Source organism: Motacilla alba, chromosome 4 (assembly GCF_015832195.1).
Source record: "Motacilla alba alba isolate MOTALB_02 chromosome 4, Motacilla_alba_V1.0_pri, whole genome shotgun sequence".
NCBI lineage: Eukaryota > Metazoa > Chordata > Aves > Passeriformes > Motacillidae > Motacilla > Motacilla alba.
Window position 1 is genome coordinate 26,331,885 of NC_052019.1, and position 25,788 is coordinate 26,357,672.

At 37.0% G+C, this 25,788-nt stretch overlaps 1 protein-coding gene across 1 annotated transcript in view; it reads right to left on the minus strand.

Annotated features, from left to right (window-relative positions):
* Positions 1 to 25,788, minus strand: part of SCFD2 (sec1 family domain containing 2) — a 187,524-nt gene that overhangs the window by 123,932 nt on the left and 37,804 nt on the right. Inside the window, exon 4 of the mRNA XM_038136779.1 lies at positions 14,455 to 14,630. Within this exon, the coding sequence (XP_037992707.1) occupies positions 14,455 to 14,630 (176 nt within the window). The remainder of the gene's footprint in view (positions 1 to 14,454; positions 14,631 to 25,788) is intronic.

The window sequence follows — 25,788 nt, forward strand, 5'->3', positions numbered from 1 at the left end:
AACCTTCCACATCCACAAAAGCTGCTCTGGGCATCTCAAAACCTTCTGTACTTATGTTTCCACTTTCTGGCAAGAATGATTACATGAATGTGATCATGTACAAAAGGATAAACATCCATCCACAAACTGAGCCTCCTGCCAACACAGACAAAAAAACTGACATGTAAAACAGGGGGGGAAAAAAAGTTAAAATACTATTTTGGCTGCATCCCTCTAAGCTGCAATGAGCACTGAGCCTTTGAAAGACATTTCTCCAAACTCACAAGTTTTTAGCCACAGTTCTCTCCACATAAAATAAAGTGGCATCATCATATGCTGACAGAAATTTAACTCAGTCTAGAATAGATTTCCCCCCAAATCTTATTATGTAAGTAAATAAACAAACAGCATGACTGATCCACCATTTTAACACAACATAATCAGAGCAATCCTAAGTCAGCATTTATGCCTTTTTTTTTTAATTAAGGGAGGAAAAACCAATCTCTCAGTGTATATATCGAAAAGATTGCTCACATGGTTTGTTCCCAACATTCACAAGTAATACACACTAATCACCATCAGAGGTTCCCTTTACACATCTGATATCACAGGGAGGGCTGAACCCAAGCCCATGCTACATAATTAAATTCAAAGTTTCCATCTTAAAGCAAAGACCAGATTGGCAGCATGGTGTAGCAAAAGCTCTTATCTACACAACTGATAAAGTAAGTATGCAAAAGCTCAGGAGGTTAGGGGGTAGCCTGAGCTCCCATACCACTCAATCTCTGCCAATTTGGCATCAATTAGACCCCTAAGAACGAGACTGATATTCTCATTTTGCTTGGTATGTGCCATGAATAGCCAGGATGTAACACTGCCTTTAAACCAATGTTCTAAAACTACATTTCCTTGCTTATTGCTTATCAAAATCAGTGCCAAATTGGTTCTTCCAGTCACACTTGATTTTTTTCAAATAATCAGTAATGATCATTGCCTGACTGCAATAGTTTGATACACTGCTTTATCTTTAAATAGTGTTGTAGTCTGCCAGCTTCAAAGCTGACTTCACAATGTCAGGACTTCATACTATTGGTGGAATTTTAGTATTATTTCTAGCAGGTCTCAAACTTTCCAGAACTTAACTTTTAAATTTAAAGCTATACACTCACGAAGAACAAATAACTCTCTCCAGGGATATGATACAGATGCTTTTTAAAAAAACATGGTGCAAAACACAAACAGCTGTAAAAATTAAAATATCAAGTCAATTTTCCTGACACTACATAACTGTTCCCCAGAGCATGTATTTTGTTCATAATAACCTGTAATGTGTGAAGAACTGAAAAAGAAACTTGGTGTATTTTTCTCAGGAAGTTTTTCCCCAACAGATTTTTGTCAGAATGACTCTCCTGGTCTGTATAACATCCTTTGCTTCTCAGTCTTCTATGCCTGCTACATTATTCAGCTGCTAGACTGGTGAATTATGAGGTTATGAATAACATGATGTTCAGTATTTATATGAAGACTACACTTAAGATTTTTTTTGGAAGAAATGCAAAAGCAGCTTGCTTCTCAACAAAAAAAAAAAACCTGAAAAGCACATGCTGAAACAGACATGGAAGGCTGACATTACCAACACTGAGGAGCACTTGGAACTTCTGCAGTGGGTGGGGAAAAGTTGGGAAGGGCAGCAATAAGAAATGTTTTGGAAGAAGAAAACATTTTTTAGAGTGAAAGTTAATTTTTACTGCGCCAATCACAATTTAAGTTAAATTCAAGTTTATTTTTCCTCATTCAGTTTATGATCTCATCTAGTCATCAAGGATGATTGATGATGTTTCAGCATTTGGGCATTTGCCAGTTACAAGTAAAAGGGAATTATTTATTTTTCTTTAGCACTACACTGCTGCCATTAACTGTGTCCCACCCCTTTTGTTTACAGCCTGTCACTGAAGCCACAGCTTTATTTTAATGTGGTATAAGCTCTTGTCTGGGGTTGATAGTGTAAGTGATCTAGCAGACATCTTGCAGAAAGAGGATCATTTTGCACAGAAAACACACAGCCTTTACTTCTGAAATTATCCCTGCCACTGATCCAGGCAGGATTGTCCTCTCCCATTAAAATGTGGACTTCAAAGCCATAAGTGAGCAATGGACGCTGTCAGTTTCCTTGTGGTAAAACTACATTTATTTAATCCCTTTAAAAACAAACAAACAAGAAAATTACTTTGACCTTTGCCTTGGCACAAGGATTCTGAAATGTGTATTACATGTCTAACACGCTGTAACTGTGTCCAGCTGAACTGGGCCAGATTTATGTGCAATTAGGAAAAAAGGAAACCAAAACAATTTCATTTTCATATTTGTTAATATCAAAACATCTTGTAGCAGCATGAGTTTTAACTGAAACACACAGAACAATGAAAAAAGAAAATAACTGGAAAAGGAGTGATCTGATAAAAACTGCATTAAAAAATAATATGGACTTTCTCACTTGCATTTTTTCTGGATTAAACTATTTAAAAATGTATGTTTGAATGTCCCTGCTTTGGCTGTTCATAAGCCACAGGGAGGTTTTTTTGCATGAACTCTTCAACCTGAGAGTTTTAGCAGAAAAGCTTCTTTACAAGGCTTAATTAAAAGCAGGTTTAAGTCAGGGCCCTCATTCAGTCTGGGTTTTATTTTGGCCTTCGCTCTGTGTCAGAAGTCAAGTCCCAAAAGAGAAATGAAGGTCATTATTGAGTCAAGAGAATATTTTCTCCTTCATTCTAAGCCCAACAAAACATGTTTCAGGTTTGGGTTTAGGTATCTCCAAATGAGATTTTATATAATATGCACCTAAGGGCGAAATGCAAGAAGATGCTAATCATGATGTCTAACTTTGCCCTACATAATAAATAATGTGCGAAAAGCACACTGCAATCTTCTTTGCATGCAACTGGTTTGGTACGGGAAATGTATATTCTAAACAGATGGAGTTCACAGTGAGTGTACTTCACACCATCAGATGGTCACCATAAATGCAACGTCATTGTCCTGAAGTGTGCTAAATAGTCATGCAGCCACACTACAAAATGCACTGAGCAATGTACCAAACAGAACTGCACTGGCAGAGCTGTCAGAAAACATTCAACTTTTTATTCCCCAGAATGTTTTCCAGAATGTTTTAAGTAGTTTCTTGGAGACTTTGACATTGAATACTATGCTAGCAGTTTTTAAAGTATGCTCTCCTCAAAAGCAAGATTATATTTTAGGATGAATAACCATTAAAAAGTTCATTCATTCAGTCATTCTAGTGCAAGGAACAAGGACCAATAGCCAAGCAGTTAATCACTTCAGCTAACAGGAAATGTACTATGTTCTCGTTGATGGTTTTGTAACTGGACAGTAAGCACAGCCTAGAGCATCCCGTTTGCCACCAACAGCAGAAGCAGATGCAAGACTGTGATATTTGTCACAAGCATTTCTAAGAACAAAAACATAGTGATGCTTTTCAAAAGGCTTTTCAATGTTCACCAGATGTGGAGCACATGTGACCCTTGAATGTGAAAGAATAATGTGACAATAAAGTTGAATCAATACAACATGTGCCAGTAATCACACCAAGATGACATGCAAATGTTTTAAAAACAAAAATATGTAAATTATTTTTAGTTCTTCAGGACAGAAAAACGGGGCACCTGGTCATCCATGAGTTGCTGTTTCCATCCTCATTTGAAAGCCCATCTGCTTGAAATATGTTTCTCCCTGTGTGAGACAGCATCTAGCTTTTGTATTTTTACGTAAAGAAATTCCATTCCTGTGCCATTACTTACTGAAAACAATTAAGATTTAGATTTAAAAGATTTTAAAAGATTTAAAGCTTTCCTCTGCCTTTATGTATTTTATGAAAATAAAACTCCTATGAATAACACATGCAGGAAAATGATAAGAAAGTTAGTGCCAGGCAAGAGTGCTTCAGTGATGTCTTAAAACTATGTCTCCTCTTTTGACTTACAGAAGGGAAACACAATGAGAAGAGGCACACCACTCCATGCTTATCTTTACTACTCTAAGTCTACCCACCAGATACTGAAGAAACAATTCATTTTCTGCTAGTGATCATTTCTGAAGCAGATCGTGCTCAGGCTATGGATAAAACACATATGCACACAGTGATAGGCTAGGAAACAATTAATTTCACAGAGGCAACAAAACCATTTGCAGATGCTGATGTTTGAAGTTCAAACTGATAGCCTTACATGGGTGAATTCATACAGAGAAAAAATTTCATTCCATGTAGCTCAAAAATTGGATGAAATCAGAACCCAAAGCAAAACATTGAATTTTTGCAAGACGTTAACAGACTCCCCCTGAAACATGTTGTGGCTTCCCAGTCTATACATTTGTTGCCAACGCTTGCAGTCAGACCCCTACAAATTAAATGTGGGCACATATGTCTTCAGTATACTCAAACTCTACTCTGCAGAAGAAACTAAACCAGCATGTAGACAAAGTCAAACTTGGCTATGCCAGTGAGTGACACTCCCTTGTAGCAGCAGCACCATGTGCCCTTGTGCATCTGCTGTCATCTCTGCTGATGCAATGAGAAGATGTTGTGAACCATTTCTCTCTTACAGTAGGTAGCTTCTCACACAGCCTTTTCTTCCACGGGACAGAGAAAAAGCACAAATTTCCAACAACTGTGGCAGAATCCAAGGTCTCACCGAGACAAGCTTGGAGAAACAGTAGATAAGGGCACACAGAAGGTGCTAACTGAGTTGTTCTAGAGGCTCTCCAGAACTGTGAAATTCGGAGTGCTTGAATGTTGTGTAATGACTCCTTGAGCATTGAGTATTTTTTTGTGGAATTCCAGAAAGTAAATTACCTGGTCAGAAAATACAGTTTGGGGAAAAACCTACACAGGGAGAAGCAGGATAATCAAGTGACAAAGTTAAGAGAGCTTTTCACTTTTTTTTTAAAGTTTATTTCTATGTATCATATAGTTACAATCAGAAGAATTATGTCCAGCTGAGGCTACTGTGCAGTAGAGATAATGAACTTTAACTAGTGGTACATGACACCAAAAACTTTAGCTTTTTAAATATTCTTTGTTTGGGACGTAAGCAGAGATTTGCAGAGCTTTTTCATACCCATATCTGTTAAAACAGATGTAAGAATTAATGACTTTTAAAAATATACCTTCAAAACCAAACAGAACTTAAAAAAAAATCAAGCCAGTGAGAGCCTGGTCACCAGGGACACCAAAGCCATAATTAAAATATATGTTAATAAAAAGGCAGTTGAGGATCTGTGCCTGTCTTCCTCAGGGATCCTTTATGTTAACCACACTCTGATACTGTTACTGGAAAACAATATTCTGAGCAGATACATTTAATATCTACAGCTATTAATAGTTACAGACATCCTAATACAGTATCTACATCTTCCCAAATTCAACTGTCTTATCTCTGTTTCTGTGTTACAGAAGAATATTGGGTTAAGAAATTCCGATTTAAGATAAAGCCAGAGACAATTTTTAAAAACTGAAAGAAAATGCTCCTTATTTTTTATCAGAGAAGAACATTTCTGCTCCATGAAGAACAGGCAACAGTACTATGCAAGAGTAAATCAGATGCAACTATGAAACATGCCTGAATCCTTTGCTGCCTATTGCTTAGCAGCCATTTCATTTTCCCTAGACTTGAGGATTGGTAGGGAAGAAATACTAGAAGCAAAATTGATGAATAGAATTAAGTCATGTTTGGAGAGTTTCTCATCTCTGGCACATTACCTTTTCCTCTTCTCTTCCAAGTGCCCTCGTTAAAAAGAATTTGAAACTTTTCCCTTCCCCAGAGACTCAGATTATAATTTATTACTTATCTGTTATCTACATTTTATTTTCCTGAAGAATAAACCTACGTCAACCTGACAGTTGTGCTGAATGGCAGTGGTTTATGGACCAAATAATTTATTTATTGTAACTACAACCATATGTTTTAACCTGCTACAAAATCATGAAATACTTCCCATCAATAGTCAGTCCAAGTTAGATTTCTATACTGAATTGCTTAATGTGAATGTACAGCATTTCTGTACTTCAAACAAACAGTGTGAGGATGTAAACAGCAGTTAAATGTATCCATGCCTTATTAGACACAGCTGCACAAATGGGCTGTCATATTTCATTAGAAAATACCCTACAAGTTTTACGTGTGCACAGTACCCTTCATTTCTGCAGGCAACGCCACTACTTTAAGTTACAGAACACTCGCAGAACCACATGCTATTCATTTTAAAGGCACACAAAGGCAAACAATCTGGGATGAGGTGGTGCAGGGGAGACATCCAGAACGAAATTTAATTTTTTTCTCCTATGCCTACCACATTTTTATTTAACAAAGCATTCTTATTAAATACACAAAAGAGTAAACAGAGACTGCAATGCTACAGAAGCTTCAGAATACTAAATGCAGGTAATTTCTAGGTATGGAGAAAATAATTCCTTCTGCTTTTTGGGGGAAGGTGGGATACAAATGAGAATCAAGCAGTCTTGTTACAGTCTTGTTAAACGCATTTTTGTCAGGTCTGTGGTATGCTGACTTTAATGTTCTTCTGTTCAAATATGGTGCCATGGGGTGAAATAGGGAGGCTTCTGAAGAGGCATCTTTTTAGACTGAGAGAGTCCCTAAACAAACTTCATGGCAATGTAAGGTAACTTAGCTGAAGAGATGTGAACTGGAGAAAACCTAAAGAAATGCAACCCCTAGAGGAAAATCTCTTTTCATGTCTCAGGAATGCCTGGCAGTAAGTACTATACAGGTAGTGGCAAGCCAAATTGGATCTTAAAAATGATTCTTCATTACCTACTGCAAAGGTAAAATTCCACTAGTATTTTGCTGGCCAAATCAGTATGCCGCTTTCAAACATGACTTGCTTTTCTAACCTAGAGAAGGAGAGCTGAGCCTGCCTTCTTTGCTGGAAATGAGCAAACAATAGCAAGCAAGTCTATACATATACACACAATTATGTTATAATTTATAATGAACAAAAATCTACCATGGCTTCACAGCTAGAGCAGCCACAATCAGCTCGTTGTGTACTAGTGACTTTTTGTGTAACTTCCTTTGGTGGTGGGGTTTTCATTGAAAACAACAGAGTTTTGCAAGTTCTCCAACACACTGCCAGTTCCACTTCACCACATAAAAGACAAAATCTTAAGCCAGAAAAAGAAGTTAAGTCCTAGACCACCCTGATCTCAGCTGGCCTGAAAGCACAGAAAATTAACACCACCTTGTTTTCCATCAAATAAGCAAAATCAAATTAAAGAATATATTTGTTTTCCTACTGAAAGTGCACCTCTATGTCTACGCATGCTCCATGTGCTTAGAAATATCCGATCCAAGAAAGTGTGGGGGGCCTGTTGAAAGTTAATATAACTCATTAAGGTGGGGAGATAAACAGTGGCAGCCCCACCGTTAATTTTGAATATTGGCCACAGTAAAGTTTTCCACTAGTTTTCAACTGTGTCTGTTTCTCCTTGCCAGTCTGTAGGAAATAATCAATATATTCTCCAAAGGAAGGGAAACCAAACTGACAGACTAATATAATCACACTCTAACCCACATATACAGTGCTGGTGCTATCAAACTGGTTTGCAGATAAGAGATTTGATAGGTGATTACTGCCTTTGAGCTAAGAAACACTATGATAAGCAATTCCTATAAATAAAACTCTCACTATACATTGTGCTTTGTGGTGTTGACTTCATTATAATTACAACAGTATCTGTTGGGAGGAAGAACACAGGGGCTGTAAAAATAAGGCAATGTTCATTTCCTTAAAGACTACAGTATAGTTAGAGAAAGCACAAAAAATTCAAAGGTAAACCCAGTCTGGCTCTAAAAAGGGGACAATATCAAATTACAATTATTAGCTAAAAAATCCTACATACCATCTCAAAATAAACCTCTTGCCTTTCTAAGCTAGCCTATGACAAGCTGAGTGAACCATTTTGACTGAAAGCATTAAAAAAAATTACACCAAACAAATATTTTTATCAAATAACTATGAGTAGCATAGTGAATGAAATTGATACAAAATAAAATGCTAGAATACAAATGGAGCTGTCTGCTTCTCCATCTCTATTCATATATGACTTTGCCTGCCAGTAACACTCAATTAACATCAAATTGATGAGCTTATTAGCAGAGACTTAACACCACAAAAACACACTTGATTCAGTATTCAGCAAATCCTTGATAATTAACTTGTCCATCAGGAGGCTGATGAATGGGCATTGCTAATGGGATTTCTGTAGTTAAGAGGCAAAAAGATGAACTAAAGGAATCTGCAGTCTTATACTGCTGACCTGTGACCACAGAAGCCACATCTTAAGGCACTGCTTACAACTCCCTGTCTTCCAATATAAGAGATGCTGCTGCCAAGAGTTCTTGATTCCTCCACTTTGCTGGATCCAAAATAATGCATGCCATTTTTCTGTGGGTTAATAAGCCATGACATTTGTCCAGTCTATTGGAAACAATTGCCATGTAGGAAAAGTGCTTTTTAGAATACATTTCATGTATGACTCAGCCTATCCTGTGCAAGTAAAACCACAAAGAAGCAAGAAAAAATTTTTTTTTGTGAGGGTGGTACCAATCTCTTTAAGAAGCAGACACTGGAAACCAAATCCTGCATCCAAAGGAAACCAGGTAGCAGGCAACTCTTATCACTGGAGCACTGTATAGAGCAAAGCAAGGACTTACTGGGAATACATGCAACAAAAGCTTTGCCTCTTGGAGCACAATTATCAGTGAAAGGCTAAATGACGATTTATTCAATATTGGTAATACTGTGTCTCCTCACTACTCCTCTGCATATACTGGCAGGGATTGTGGGCACACACCTTTTGGCACAGTTAATATTAACTCTTTCAGAAAGTAAGGAGTTAATGTTACATTTTAAGGAGAAAAGTCACAGAGGAGAAAGAATGGCAGGTGACAGGCAGGGCCATAGCTCTGCACAGCAATTCCCAGACTGCTGAAGGACTCAGGGTTTCACTGGTGGCCGTGTTCATATGACGTGTGTAAGGGAAGAATCCAAATGGGTTTACATGTAACAGAGTTGACTGCAGTGTAAATGCAGCAAGTCTAACAAACAGATGGCTAAAAAAGAAACTAACAGTAAATAATTTGGAAGCTTAAGTAATTGATATATGACTATTTTCACTTCTTCAACAAATTACATTTGATTGTTTAGTTGTGAAAGACAGAATGTGTATCAGTGTCCAAACTGCAATTTCATCCAAAAGATACCAAATTCCAGAGGATGACCTTTGCAATCACCATGGCATCATGCAAGACTCCCACCAAGACAATTCATTCCATATGTAGCTTTATGTTGAAAAGTAACTGAGCTAATTTCAAGATTTCTTTTTAAAATTTAAAATCTCTAATTGTGGGCAGCTAACACTATGGGTCTTCTTTCCAAATACTGTTGCAATATCACTTCTGAAGACATTAACTGATCAACATTGTAGGCCACCAAAAAGATGATTTATTGCACTGAGCTGAGCTATGTAATTATAAATTACACATAGAAAAAGCAATATAAATAATAACAACAAGGAATGTCGCTGATCTTAATCTAGTCTATGTAGAAGTGAAGATCTCTCAACAGCTGACCTATGAATTATTCTTGCAGAGCAAGAGCAAGTACTACAAAAGCTTTTCTATTTTCTCACTTCTTTCTAGGAAACTGCTTGCTTCAGCAGAGCAAAGCCCATGCTTAAGCTCTTGGTATACACCAGTTTAGAGTCAATAAATGTTACCTAGTAACTACTGTATCCTGTAGAAAAACTGACCAGTCTGAAAACTACATTGAGTTCTAGGCAGAGAAAATTCGTAAGCTGTCTTGAGAGTTTTCAAATTTATTGGCAAAGGATTCTGTGCAGCATGCGTGTGTGAGGCACGCCTAACCTATTATGTGCAAAAAAATAACAATGTCACCCTTCATTAAGTAATGAGTTGTGTAGCTTACATTTGTAAAAATGGTAAAGAATCACAGCACAGGATGACGTGGTTACTAACACCCTAACTATTAAATCTTGCTACTGAAACATTAACTACAATATAAATACTCAGAAGTATTGTGATTTTTCCACTTCTTAATTTTTTTCCCAAGTTTGAACGCTAATATTCATAAGAGAATGATGTCATTGATTAAACTCATAACCACTTTCTGCCAAAAGGAAAATAAACACATTGGAATGACATCTGGCATTAAGTCTCTGTTTCCTTAAAAACATGTTTATACTTTCTCAAGACACCAAGGACAACAATATAATCTGTATTCTGACAAGTTTTACAGTACCAAATTAGTACTAATTAGTACTTGGAATTTCCAACATGAAAATACTGTCAAGAGCACTCCACCTAAGTGTATGTATACAGCTTCCACCACCAAAGTATTTGACCTACTTGTATTACTACTAGGAGTGACTAAAAATTCCAGTTGCTTTTGCTAAAATATTAATGCTCTCTTTTTTATGGTAGCTTTTAGTCAGATAGGCATCATAAAGGTAGTTATATCCACTGATCTATAGGATGAAAGTGTGAATGTGTTAACGATTTTTGGTTATGGATTGATTTTGTGAATTTGTTTGGTTTGTGAGTTTTTATGGTATTCTTTATTATGAATTTAATTCAAATTACTCTTGAAATTATCTGACATTAATCAGCATCACAAAATAAAATTTTGACAGTTCTGAGATCCAATGGTAGCATCATGGTTTTTACATCAATGCTGAAGCTGTCTAATTTCCCAGGAAATTGTGAAATGTTGGACAGCAGGGGCAAAAACTTTGTGACACAAAAAATCTCAAGAAGCAAGATTTCCTTCTCCAACACTATAATAACAATGAATTTAATAATCTTTCAGATACCCTTATTTTTGTCAATCCAGCTAGTCTAAGACAACAATGCTGGTACATTTGGAGTTTTAGAAGGAAGTTTACCCTAAACATCTTAAAAAAGAAGAGAATGTCCTCATCCTAAAGAAGAAAGACAGCTTCCTCTTTTGGGAAGGGTCACTGAAAAAAATCCTAATCTTGGAATTTAAATGGTGGGGGTTAATAAAATAGACTTCTACTCAGTATGACAAGTACTCTACTCTTAAATCTTGAGAATAAGTTATGCCAGAAGGATTTAGCAAACTCTAAGAGGTAGCACCCAACCTTGGCAATTTTAGAGTAATGCCATTTAAAGAGGAATAACACTTTCCCTTGTGGGACATTATGGTCCTATACACACTATCTGCTGGGTACTTTTAAACTGAATTTGGAGGCAAAAATCCCTGCTCAGTAAATATATGAATAGTATATGTTAAAACCAGCAAGTTTCTTTTCTCTCACAGTGTCATATTTTGTTTACTCTGGAGAGAGCTCCTCCTGTGCTTTTGTATTTCATGGGCCCATACTCCTTAATAAGCCTGCAATAAAGACATACATTTTAGAGGAACAGGGAATATAGCTAAAAAGTATGGAGTGGCAACACTCTGTCTTTGTTATCTCCCTAAATATTAAATTATCACTTGCAGGGAAACAAGGCAGTCACACGAAGAATACTGGAGAGTTACAGGCTTTGTGGTGCAGCATTTGGTCTCTGTTCCCTTTCCCATTTATCAGTTTTACAGATGGTCAGAATGAGAAAAAATAGAAAGAGGATCTCAAGAGAAGAAAAATACAATGGAGTAGGATATCTCCTTGGTAAATAGGACAAACTGTTTCAATTCACACAGCATTTAAAACTCCTCAGTACTGAAAGCTCTATCATGTGCAGAGTAGAGCAGTAGAACACAGAGGAAACTTGTGATCGACAAAACGAATCATTTTGATGCATTACTCTTAGATCATGATCCTCTTTCCTTTGAGGTCAACACCATGATTCCATTGAAATCTAATTTCACTCTCAAACTATTAATCCATCCCAGTTAACAGAGAGAACAACTCTGTGCTAAATATGCAGCTGCACTTTTAGCAGACCTTCAGTCAAAACCAAACTTCCTTGATGCAGATGTAAAAAATTGAATGAGCCAACATAAGTCTGAAAAATGTAGAGATTTTAGTTATGACAAAATAGTAAAGTGGGCTGTTTTGACCTCTAGCAGACCATTTTTTGAACTGAGTACTTGCAATTGAAAGGGTAAATCAAGAAGTAGAGAGAATAAGAAAAAACCAAAAAGTTAGTCAATGTAATAGTTAGATTAAAGGTTTCTGATTAACAATGTGGTTTTCTTCTGGAAAGCACCAAATAGACTAAGCTGAGAATCATGAGAGCCATCAGAGAGATCTAGTAATGACAGAAATTCCAACACTGTGCAGATTTATTTTTTTGGGAAATCTGAGATTCTAACATCAACTGTTTTTACTGCGTTATCTCCTTCAGCATCAGCTGGAGTCTGACATGCATCCATCAGCAGAAAATCTAGAATTCCTACATTGTCAGAGCCTAACAATATTAGTCCCAGTAGATCTTTTACAAACAGTTGTCTTCCATGTTGTTCCAATAGACAATAGAAACAATACTACTTTTATGTTGAAACAAGTACTTTTTATTGAGGATTCTTTAGGATTTATTATTTTAAACTATATGAAACATAACAAATATGCAAAAGAATTTCTCAGTAGTACTGCTGAAATAAACTATCACAGCACCAAATTTAGTGCAGTGTGCTATGTACCAACCATTCACAAAGTAATGTCCTGGCTGATTTTTTTTTAAATAAAAATATCTCTAATGTCTTCTGGGTCTCAACATTTTGCTCTCCCTACAAACCCCTGCAAACAGTTCAAAGACAGGCCATGCACTCAGAAGCAGATAATGCATGTCAGATTTTGTCTTCAAAATAGAGTCTATGTAATTCAAAATAACTGCTGCTTGAACTACTGAAAACAAGTATGTGCTTAAGGAACAGTTAGAAATGTTAGCCTAGAAAGTTTGCTTTGGCCAACACAGTTTATCTTAAGATGATGGATGGAAGGCAGAGGGTATAATCCAAAGCCACCTACGATTATGAGAGTGCTTGTTAAACATTTCTTTTTCATGAAATATATAGTTATATTGTTCCTTACCTCTGTTTTCCCATTCCCTGCTGACTTACTGCATGGCTTTTATATAGGCAGCTGTCTGTTATTGTGAAAACAATGCTGAGCTTGCAGCTTTATTTTAATTCTAAAGCTGAACTGGTTTTAAGATGGAACTTAGCCAGACTCTGAGAAGAGCTATGTGATATGACTCACTGTGGGAGAGAGAAGGGGACTATGGGCTGTCACTCCCATCCTCTACAGAAAAAGTAAAGAATGGCTAGAATGAGTTCTTTTACCTGAGGCGTCAGTTATCCTTTGTTTTTTAACAAAGAAAGTTGCCTCAAAAATATTTTAGTCTTACCAAGAGGCAATAGTTTTGAAAGTGAATTTAGACAAGAGCTTGCTACTATCTAAGTTTTGCAGTTTTTTGCTTTCCAAACCTTGCAAGAAGCCACTGACTGCAAAGCTATGAAGTATGGGTATATTCTTCTTGAAGGACTGTACCCTGCTGCCAGAGATCATGAGGAGAATCAAATTGGTTGGTTGTTCTAGACACCTGATTTTTACAGAGGTATCTGGTTTTCACTCATTTAAAGCGACTCATTAACTTCATTGGGAGTTTGCTCATCAAGACATGCCTCTTGTTAGGGTTTCAGAATATGGTTAAAGCAATAAATAGTACAGGAAGAAAAGCTTTGAGCTTTCTGTGAACTTCAGCAGAAATTAGCTTTACTAGGTTCTTAGAAAAAAGCTCCTCCTTTGTTTGATACATCTCCAAAGGTTAGTAGGATAAAGTTCAAAATACCACTAACTCTTAATTTCCTGAGAGCAATCCAAATGTGATAGAAAATGGTATGTAAATAATACTGTGGTCACAAACAGGATACCATAAAAAATGTGGTGGTGGGAAAAACTGAGGGTAGATGACAGTTTTGAACAAGAGAAACCTCACTCTCTTGGTGCGTGGAATTTCCAACTCAGAAGATTACAAAAGTTTTACACTTACACAATAACAAACTCCTCTCTGCATTTGATCCAGCATGGTACCTCAAGAAGCATATAATGATAATGATAATGATAATGATAATGATAATGATAATGATAATGACAATCTTAGGCAACAACAATCCTAGGCAATGCCAGAAGTTATACCTTCTTGAAACTTCATATAAATGTAAAACTGCCACCCAATTCAGATTACTTAAATGCTTCACCTTTAATGCCTACACTTTTGTTTATATAATTTCTTAGACACAGCTATAAAAGAATAAATGTGTAGGTTCCCATTCCATTTACCCATTTGGTAAAAAGGAACAGCTCCTTAGCAAGACATCCCAACACACTTCTTCATAAACAAATACAAGCTACAGAATGCAATGGAAAATCAAAACATTAAACATAATGTGTACCTGCAGGAGTAATCGCTCAAAGGCGAGGAAATTGTCCCATCTGGAAGTCTGGGGGTGTTTCAAAGTCTGGACTGTGGCCAGCACAAGCTGTAGAAGACCACAGTGGTTCTCCAAAGCTTTGAGATTGTTTCGGAAAAGCTGAATGTATGAGCTGAGCTGTTCAGGGGTGACTCTGCCTGTAGAAAGGAAAATAGGACACAGCATTCAGTGGAGTTAATTGCAAAACTAAATTTTTTAAATTATAGTGAAAAGGTTATAGAGAACTTTAGAGGCCTCTCCACTATGGGCCTGATCTTAGCTTTGCTGCAATCACTGGGAGCTTCAGCTGCAGCAACAGGTCAGGACAAAGACTTACATCATCCACAAACTGTGCCTTGAGGTATGTAATATGGCAGGTTTTAACAATGCGCAACAGATGCTGACATAAAGGGTAATACTTTTGTTTTCAGACAAAGAGGGACATTCATTACAGCTAGGGAAATAATATTTGATGACTACTTCTAAACAATCTTTCTGTTTTTACCAGAAGTCCAATGGGAATTTGCAAGCTTTTTACCTTACAGCAAATTCAAATCTTCTCACTACTTCCTGAGGGCACATTTTTTGTTTAGTCTTGACTCAATAAATAGATATAATGTTAGTGACACAAGGAACTGATTTTTGGAGCTGTTCTGGGAAGGGACACTTCCAAAGTGTGACCCTTCAGTTTCTGACATGCAGTAACCACAGCATGATTTCACCAGCTGTTTGAAAATAAACACCCCAATGCCCACACATGGTCCTGTAGATTTCTTCTTAGAAGAGCATGAGGGGCACAATTTGGGCCAGATGAACACTACAGGATTAGCTGTTTATCCAACATTAAAATGCCAGCTGAACTGCTCAAGCAATTTGTATTCTGGAAGAGATCTCTTTCAGGAAGGAAGGCAGCTCATTTATCCCAAGAAAATCACCACAGATGGCAATTACACATGCCATCAACAGACAGGCGAAAATGGTGTCAAAACACCATCCTAGTTGCAAGTCTGGATTGCGACCCAGTCCAGGGCTGGTTCCTGAATGCCTCTGCCTGTAACAAGTCATCTTCCTCAAGCAAACCAGACCTAAAAAGCAGGGATATATGAGATAGAGTGAGGAGGATCCTTTAACTTAAACAGGACAATCTTTGGTGCCAGGAAGATGTGAGGGTGTCCTGATGCTAAGTGGTTCATAGCTTACAACACTGATCATTTCAGCCAGAATTTTTCCATAAAGGAAAAAATCTTGTAAAACTGCCACTGTGTTTCTTCTCTGTGTTTGGTTATATCATCACTTAACAAGGCTCCCCATCTGCCTTCATCCTTTCAGTATCATATACATGGAAAATAAAAGTTGAAAGCTCTTCCTCTTAGTTGATATCAAGGGCGGGCTTTGGAAGAGCATCTAGATTTGGGAAAGCTGCTAAATAAAGCGAAAACACACGGGCTCTTTATGTGAATTTTAATAGAAAGCATCAAACCAAAAAGTCAGCAAATTAACACACAAATCAAGCTGACACCACTCAGTAGGCCAGAGGGCTGACAAAAGGCTTCCACAGTTAGCCCACATAGGCTAAAACAGCAACCATGGCCATGTGTGTTTTTAGACTAAACACTGGAGCTTTCAGTCTTGTTTTATTTCTTTTAAAGCTGTGTCAGGCAGATTTACACAGTGATTTGAAAATGTCAGTCCATGATGCCTTGCAGCATACCTTTGATAATGACTGCATTATTACCCAGAGCAGTCCTGATATATTGTAGCATATTCAAAATCTGATAACTTGCTTCAGTTGAGAAAATGTGCAGTTGCCAGCCCTACCCTCATATGAATCAGAAAAATAGGAGGGCTTTCAAGACTTCTGATTTCAATTTAAAAAAAAAAATTCAAGAATTTTGTTCCACATTGTTCCCTGTGAAAGTGAATCCAGATGAAGCACCGGATCAGTTTGAGAGCCATTAGATAAACAATCAAATTCTTTCCCACCCTCAGAATACCACCAAAAGAAAGTCCAACACATATGCAGGTACAAGGAAAATCCTGACCTTAGCAAGTCATTAACAAAACTTATACTGGCATTAAGGAGTACAGCATCTCATCTGTGATATTTACAATACCCATAGAACCACTCAGATCCAGGGTTTGAGAGTTTCAGCCAAATCCTACACAGCAATCTCCCTGGACAGCTGGCTGATAAATACAGTTCCAGTATTCTACTATTCCAGTAGTTGAGGAAAGGAATTTGGGAAAGTAATTGGTGGTAATCAGCAATTAGATGACTTTTCCTGAGGCCTAAATCCTCATCATCTTCCCTGCTGCTTGCTCACAGAGGGAGATTTCAGCACAGCAGACTACTGTTAATCTAATTTCAACCCTACCAGCCCTTTAGATTTTTGAAGTCCCTCTGTTGTTTCTAATTGTTTCATTGCAATGTCGCAGATAGGTCTGAAGAAATCAAGAGGAGATCTATTTCAACCTCATCATGTCTCAACTGTCATTTTGTTCTCTTAAAGCATATTTCAAGGTTCACAGGCAGAACATGGCAACTACTGGCAAAAGGACTTTAGTGCAAGTGTCTTGTCCTGCTCTCTTCTTCCTGCTCCATCACATTCATACGCTTCTCCAAACTCTAGATCCATGCATAGCCAGAAGTCTGTGTGGGCATCAAAGCCTGACTGTGAGAAATACATTATGCTGACAAAGCACTTGATAATTTTTAAATTCCTGGATGTGGAAAGGAAAATCTTGACTTCAACCACCGTTAAGGGATTTAAAAATACTGATAACCTTTTTGAATAAATGCCAGAAATTCCATATTGTCTAAGAAATAATCTTTGCCATAAACAGTTATCAAGCAGAATGTGTGGAACAGGTACATTTGTCCCAAACTCAGTCAACTACATTAAATCCCAACACAGGACTTGAAAAAATGACGTGTACTGAAAACCATACTAAAACAAAACAAAACCTGACCATGCACACACATTAAAAAAACTACAAACCTCAACAACAACACCACCACAAATCACCCCAACACTTTGAAGCCTCATGCCTCTTCACAAGTATAAGAGAGAGGATAAAATCAGTAGGTAGTCACTGGGAAGTATCACAGTGAAACCCAAAACTTAACAGAATATAGGAGAATGGGGAGCAGGTAAGAAAAACAGACGGATGATGTGTGGAAAATAATTCAGCTATAAAACAATGAATGGCTAGTTTGGCACAATTAATATATTTGTGCACTAAAGAAATAATCTTGGGAAACAGAATGAAATAATAATGCAGGGAATGAGACTGGATATTGCAGAAACATGACAGACTAGAGACCAATCTACTGAGGGCCCTGTTCTATCCAAAAACACTGAACATCAGTGTGATGAAGCAACCCTGTGTTTTAGGGCTCTGATAAATGGAAGATAAAAAGTAAGACATAACAGAGACTAGACTAGCCTAGGAAAAGAGAAATCTAACATTTATGTAAAACAAATTAGCTACTTTATTTAGCTGATATCAAGAGTGTGAAAAGCTCCAGGACAAATGTCCAAGAAAAAAAATCTTACATGACACTTAAAAATGGGATAAAATGCAAAGTACACTTATCAAAGAACATCATGTCAAATTGAGATGTAACCAATTAACAAATTAATTACAATGCAAACAGATTTAACATAGCATTAATTGTGCCATAACCATTTTTGAGTGGGAAAAGACTAGGATTACAAGAATTGTAAGATACCTAAGAAACACCCACAAACAGATGGCATATAAAAAGAAAAGGCAAAATAAGAGTGTTTTTTTGTGTGCTTGTACATATTTATAGTACAAATTTTGGTAACAAAACAGGTGCTGTCAGAAGCTTGTGGAACATCATTAACATGGAGAAAGAGTAGCTAACAGGTCTGGATTGCTTTGAGTATTGGACAAAGGTAAGTGGGATGAAATTCATCAGTATAAAAATGATGCATTTTTAGGCTAGGAGCTGTAAATGTAGAGTTAAGAGCTAAGAGCTGTAAATGTAGAATTAAAACCTGGAAATGACAAAAGAAGGAAATAATGTCTAGGCTTCTTCATTGTAAACCAGCAGGTACAATTCCTTTCAAGTGATATAGTTGTAGTAAACACAGAAGCCATAGAATGCCTCAATATGCAGAGGCCATAGAAATGCCTCAATACAAAGCCTCTCCCTCCAGGAGTCTGCTCTGTGCAGCTCAAATCACTCCCATTCCTGGAAGTTTAACTCAAAACTGTGATGCATTAACAGAGAGGTCACTATAACAATTAGGATGACAGAGAACTAATGGTAGGAATGCAAAACAGAAATGTCTGGCTTATATGGGCTCCCTGCATCAGCTGGAAAAAAACTTGAGGTCTCTTTAAATACATAAAAAATATTTACAGGAAAGTTCAATGCTAGTACTACAACCAGTGGGGATAAATAACACATGAATATATTTACACAAGATATTAAGAAACATCACTGTATCAATCAGTCTTCCAGTAGTGGAGGCAAGAGTGAAGGCAAACAAATGTAACTTGCTCTAAGGTGAGGTGTGATGAGTTTCTAAAGAGCAGCTGCATAAATGTTCGGAGGCTTAATTCAGTATAAATGGCCCCCTTCAATCCTTTATTCCTACAATAACTAATTTGTAGACATACTGGTTGAATTCCATCTCCAACTTTCAAGAATTTAGAGCAGATCCCAAAAGTACTGCAGAACAATTTTGCCTACTTTTCAATTACAGAAGGTGCTGCTTGGTTTTGGTTTTGTTTTTATTAATAATTAATTGAATACATAATTTTTTGCTAAATATGAAAACAGCAGCACTGAATATGAACATTTTCAATGTTTTACCATATCAAACATATGCAGTTCATAATACATGTACAAATGATGACATGCACAATTAGTCTGAAGGGAAGAAGTATTTCTGTTACTGGCACAGCACTGATATTAAAGGTCTGTCAAAAATCTGGGTTTGAGTAGTAGGAGTAGACTGAGTGGAACAGAAAGACTTTCACCTTAACAGTTAAACAAAAAGTCAACTGGACAAACCACATTTGTAGACATTAAGACACAATTTACCAGTATGACTTTTTTTTCCTATGTAGTGCAGTGCAGGCATTGCTTCAAGAATATAACTATTTTTCAAGATGGATTTACTGTTAGAAGTAATTTTTTAAAATTCAGAATCCAAAAGTGCTTATGCATCCAATAAAAATTTATGGTTGAACAAGGTGTTTAAAGAGCAAAGGTCAGGATTATCAATGCACTGTTCCAAACATCCAGGCCTTATTTTTTCATATAACACTTAGTTAATTATCTCCACAGGGACAAGGAAACAAGTAAAGAGGAAAGTACATTTTGAGACCAACTGAGTAAATCAGTGGATGCTCTTCCAAGACTGCAGGAACCGCCAAATACACACAGCTTTTAACTTTGTTCAGTTTTATGCAAGAACACAGAGCTTCACTGGCTGGAATCCTTTTGCTGAGGTCCATTTTCCACTTGAAAGAATGAAGAATAAGAAATAATCTTGGCATGCTTATGCTCACAGATGAGATGTTTCAAGTTAGCAGAGGCCTGAAGAAATCCAGATAAATTGTTTTCCTTGTCCACAGTCTAAGCAACATAGACCTATCTCTCCCAGTAGCAATGCTGGATACTTGAGAGGAATGTAGAAAGCTCTTGTACTCCACAAAGCCAACTGGGCAACTGTGCTGCTAAGGGAGCTGGATATTTGACAAACTGAGTCAGAGCAATTGAGCAGGGCAGATGTTGCCCCTTATGTCTCCTTGTTAGTCTAATTTCCAGATGTTGTTATTAACTCAAAATTCTTTTGTATTTCATGGGAAGCTTCAATAACAATCTTTAACAACAAGTGCCAGGAAAATAATTCAATCTCAACTTTTGTTTAGCTTACTTCAAAAGTCATCCAGCCTTTAAACTGTTAATAAAGAAAAGAAGGATATCAACTAATCCCAAGTTCTTTGGAGAGAAGGAAAGTAGGCCAGTATAGGATGCTGTTTGGCTGGCTTCTCCAGAATAAGGCTCTGGACCTGAAGAGCTCCAAACCTTACAGCAGACTGAAAACAGATGTCTCAGGCTTGTTTCTAACAGCGCACGCTCATCTCCCGCAAACGTAAGCCCATCTGTTCTGGGGTTTATGGTCACTTGTGGGCCTCTTCGTTTTTTGTGGCAGAAACACCAGCACCCAGATAACCCCACGGTCACATGTATGAGTACAAACAGCAAGTCCCCACTAGAGCAATGCCAGGATAAGTCCCTTTTGGGAGTTTGAGCAGTCCCTGAAGCATATCCCAAAGTACGCTGCCACAATGTAGGGGCAGGCTCCTGCTGCCTGCTCCCAAAGCACTGTGCCATCAAGGAAGAGCTGTGACTGGCCCTTACTGACAGCCACTCCTCTTGCCACCTTAACAACATCTGCAGAACACAGGCATTGAAGGTCAGCCACTCTTCCCTGTCTGTCATAGGCTTTCTAGTATATCTCAAGGCCTTGAGGGAGGCCGAGCCTGCCACATCTCACATCTGAAGGTGTGTATTGCAGTGGCTTTCATGGAGCCACAGACAATGGTGACAACTATGCTAATGTCTAGCAAATTCTGGAATAGAGGCATATACCCAGAACAAATAAAGCTGAACTCTATTTACTACTCAGCTATTACTTGCCATGTGAGCTTGAACATCTAACCCAACTTGGCTTCAGTCCCATCAGCTGTAGCATTGAGTTAGTTATCCCAAAAGCAGTTTATTCTCTATCACTAGATGTGTATGGTATCATTAAATCCTTGTTTTAAAAGTGTTCCTATAGAGCCCAATTATATATGGCTCAAGCCATATGCTTGCTGTTTTAGCTTGCTCTCCTAATAAGCCTTAATCTTTTATTACAAAATGGAAACCACACTTAAATATGAGTTCTGTTTACTATTCTTTTGAAATTCTTTTACATGTCTTAAAACAAATAAAATCTAATCAATTAGGTGGGACAAATATAACTAAAGCACTCTAATACAATCATCAAGATTTTTGGTTCTAAGCATCTAAATCCAGATGTCTAAATATGACCCTAGTTATGATTTATGACTCCGAGACTATCTACAGTTTCATGTTTTCAAATACATCCTGAAGGCTTTGACAAATATATCGTTTACGTGCTTCAACATGAGTTGATAATTTTTTTCTTTTCTGTCCTTCAGAACTTTGTTTTTAAATGTTCTGGCCCTTCAAATGATTGTTTCCTTCTCTGTGTACTCTACCATTCAGTTTTCCCTCTTCTGAGTGTTAAGTCAGTATGCACAGAAAAGTAACAATCGTATCTAGCTAGTGTCTACAATACTCTCTGATTGCCCTCCCAAATATTAAAGCAAATTAAAAAAAAACAAACTGTGTGAATAAAGAGGTGAAATCTTGTCTTCCAGAATTAAGCTTCCCAGGGGTTTTCATCAATATTAGACTTGTAATTTAATACTGGCATACCAGAGTTTACCAAATACTCCTCAAAATCCTGAGTAAATATGCATAGGGGTTGGATTTTATTACTTAGTTTTTACCACTTCCACCAAGTTAATAAATACAGAATACCAGGCCAACTCCCAAACAGACAGTCTCCAGCCCTTAAAACCCAGTAACCCCTGGAAACAGTAATTCACTGTTTCTGCAAAAGGACTTGAAATCTACAAATTTGGCTGAATCATATCCAGAACACTTTAAACTTCTCACAGAAATGAATCAACTTGTTTGTCTTAAAAATAACATTCCCAAAGGAATGTCAGGTGGCTTGCGCATGTCCTCATTTAGCCCTACGACATATGTTCTCAGACACTGAAGCACTTCATTGTGTTCCTGGCACACTGCCCCAGAGAGAAGGAGATCATTGTTCTTCTTTGGTACACTATTCACAGAACTTATTATTTCTCTTATGATTTCTGGAAGACTTCTGCAGCTGAGAATATCCTAACAATCCTTTTGGGTGGTAAGCAATTAAATGGGGATGGAAAACATGATGATGTATGAGTATGTACATATGTAATTCACCACGTCTCTGGTGTAACGAGTCATCCTTTGTGAGACGGAACGAAGAGGCTTACACAATTATACTTGGGGGGGAAAAAAGCATTGGGCAACCCACACAGTTGTACTGAATTGCCATGTTCCACCTCAAGTTTGACACCTACAGACGTTGCAAGCACACCAGCATGTGTTTTATCTTTGCTTTAAACCCTTTGGCACATGCTCTTCTCAGTGACACTTTGGTCACTTTGGACACTTCTACATCACTTTCAGCCACTTTGTTTCCACTCCTTTTTTAACATAAGTAAATTCTAAAGTCCTTTCTGTGATTGTCAGACACACAAAGCACATTACTTAGTGCTGATACCCACAACAGTTTTCCACCAAAGTGCAGGTGCCATGTGTTCCCACTGCATGCCAGAATCAGCATCTCCCAACCCACACTCATCAACTCTTCCTTGTGTAAAACACAGTCCTTGTGGCTGATGCACTCTACAAAATGACGATATCATCAGTCAAGAATGTGAAGATAGCACACATTATAGCAAGTTCTATCTTATTTTCAACCAGGCTGCTTCCCCACAGATACAAAAGAACAGTGATTGCAGCCAATTTCATTTTCTGAACTTGAAGTATTTTACTTTTCACCCAGAAACAGGCTTAAGGGACCTGCTCCTGTATTTTTAACCACATCTTGATTATCGCAAAAGGACAGTCTACTGTATAGTGGATTTTTTTAAGAAAAAAGCCTTCAAATTCAAAAATCAAAATATTTACTTTCAAGACTGAGATGCTACAATAGAACTCAATATCAGCAAAAAATGAAGAAAGCTTAGTGCGTAAAAAAACTCTGGTGTTTATCTGAAAAAACCCCACCAAATAAATTTTAGCAGAGAACAGAAGATGGTAATACAATTACTTCTCTCCAGGAAGTTGCATCAACATTCATAACTGATACTTTACAAATTTATGTGTGTGTGTGTGTATAGATATTTCTTTTCTTTTCAATCAGCTTATTTTTACAGAGAAGGACTTTTGGTCTAGTTTTATCAGAACTGACTCACAGGTGCTCAAAAACCAGAAGAAGCATTTCAACCTTTTCTGGACAATTTGTTTTGTTATAAAATTGTTTGTTTAGAGACGTAAGAAACTGACTTGCTATCACTACAGATTCCAGAAAATGAACAAGTAAAGTTAGTTGTGAAATCCCTCAAAACAAGACAGTTGCCAGTATACATGCAAGTAAGTGTTAATTACATTTTTAACCCTTTCACTCAAAATAATTTTCTCTTGATTTAAACAGTACAAAAAATTAGTAACAACGTGATTTTCATTAAACCTTTGCTTCAAAACTTCACAAATGTTTATCTGCACATCAATGTTTGCTCCCAACTATCGTGAACATCACTGAAATTGTCTAGAGAAAGACACATTAACATAGGCTTCTCCTTATATTTTTATTAAGACATAAAGACTTCATATTGAATTTTATATAAGCTTTGCAGTATGACATTAGGAAATAATACAAAAAATGAAATTACATATTTATAGAACTTCTGCAAGGGCAACACTTGTGTTTACTTTTAAATTTTTAAGAATTATCTTCAATTCTAATCACAACCAGACACAGAAGGAGACTTGGCCCAAGTGTTTTGGTTTATTTTCTACCAAAAAAAAGTTTATATAAAAATAATAAAAAATTTAAAACTTTATAAAAAAAAATCAAGGATCATAGAAAGACTAATGTCACACCAATCTTTTCTTAAAAGTAGCAGTAAGGTTTGCCAAATAGTTCTACATCCATGTGCCAACCAAAATTTAATTAAAGAAAACATACTACCAACATATTTTTCTATTTCCCATCACTGCACAGGGTTCTGTGTTTCACTTCCATCTGCTAACTGTTTCACAGCAGTGAAGTGCAAAGCAGATGAGGTATGAGACACAAATATGCTAATATGATAGGCTTCACAATTTTATTAGGGCTTGAACCATTACTAATCTTATACCACAAGAAACTACTTCGCATGCAGTACATTGTTCACAGAACAATGAGAGACAATTGAGACAAAAATACCTGTAGACATACTTCGAAAACTAACTTAACCCAGGTTATTTTTGCAAGAATATGAAGTCACAGAATTAGAAATAAAGTAAAAAAAAAAAACATCAACAAGACCTTAGGGTAAAATGTGGTATTTAGTACTTCAGAACGAGCTGAAATTTTTCTTTAAATTTAAATCAAGAATGAGTACTCCCAATATCACACTTCTTTTTTAAGGCAAATTCACACAACCCATAATTAAGTACTCATAAAACAAACAAAAAAAAAAAACCCCAAACCCTAACTGACACCAAATCACAACACTCAAAACAAATTTGAAGAACACTTGATCTGCTAAATAAGAACAGCTAAAAGCCATTTACAGTCACCTGCAGGGAGTACCTTCCTAAGATATGGAGGGATAAAATTTGCCTCCAAATAAACTTCTTGCAATAGAGAGGCTACAGAATGTTCCCCAAGATTTTTTTTTAAATTTCAATACTGTTCTGGGTAGTTGCAGTTTTGGATTGAAACATCTCTGCTTACCTATTCTGCCTAAAATTTATTTTTGTTATAACTGCACTTCACATTTTCAATCTCAGTCTCCTTCTATAACCATAGTATGCTTCCTTGAAGAATAGGGCAGGACTTAACTCCCAGGACCCCTTCCAAACTCATTCTCAAAAGTTGTGGCTGTTGTTGCAGTAGCAGAAGCCAGTGGGATTGCACATTCCAAAACCTTCTTTTCATCTCTATAATTCAGATGAGGATTTGGTACTCCAAAGTACTTTTTCTTCAGACAGGATGTATAAATGATGCAGATGTTCAAGCATCCATTTTTAGCTCTCTTCTCACCTCAGGTGGATTTGAGTGTGTACATCTCCCAGAAAAAGTAATCCTGTACTTTGACGGTCATATTGATATTCTGCCATTAAAGATAATACAAACCAGTGAAGAAGTAACAGGTAGATGTGGTGTTTTCCTCAATTCGTAAAGGAACATAATCTACTGAAAGACAATTCAGTAGGCACAGGAGGGAAGGAAGTAAGGAAAGGTAAGAGACAAACGAAAGAAATTGGCAAGTTGTTAAAAAAAGAAAAAAAACCAGAAAGAATAATTGATTGAATCAGTTGAGCAGCTACAAGATTGACAGAGCTGGATAAAAACAAGCTACCTACAGCTGCCTTTTTCATTTTAGACTTCCTCCTCATGAAATACACTGTATTGCTCCGCTGGTTGACAGTTC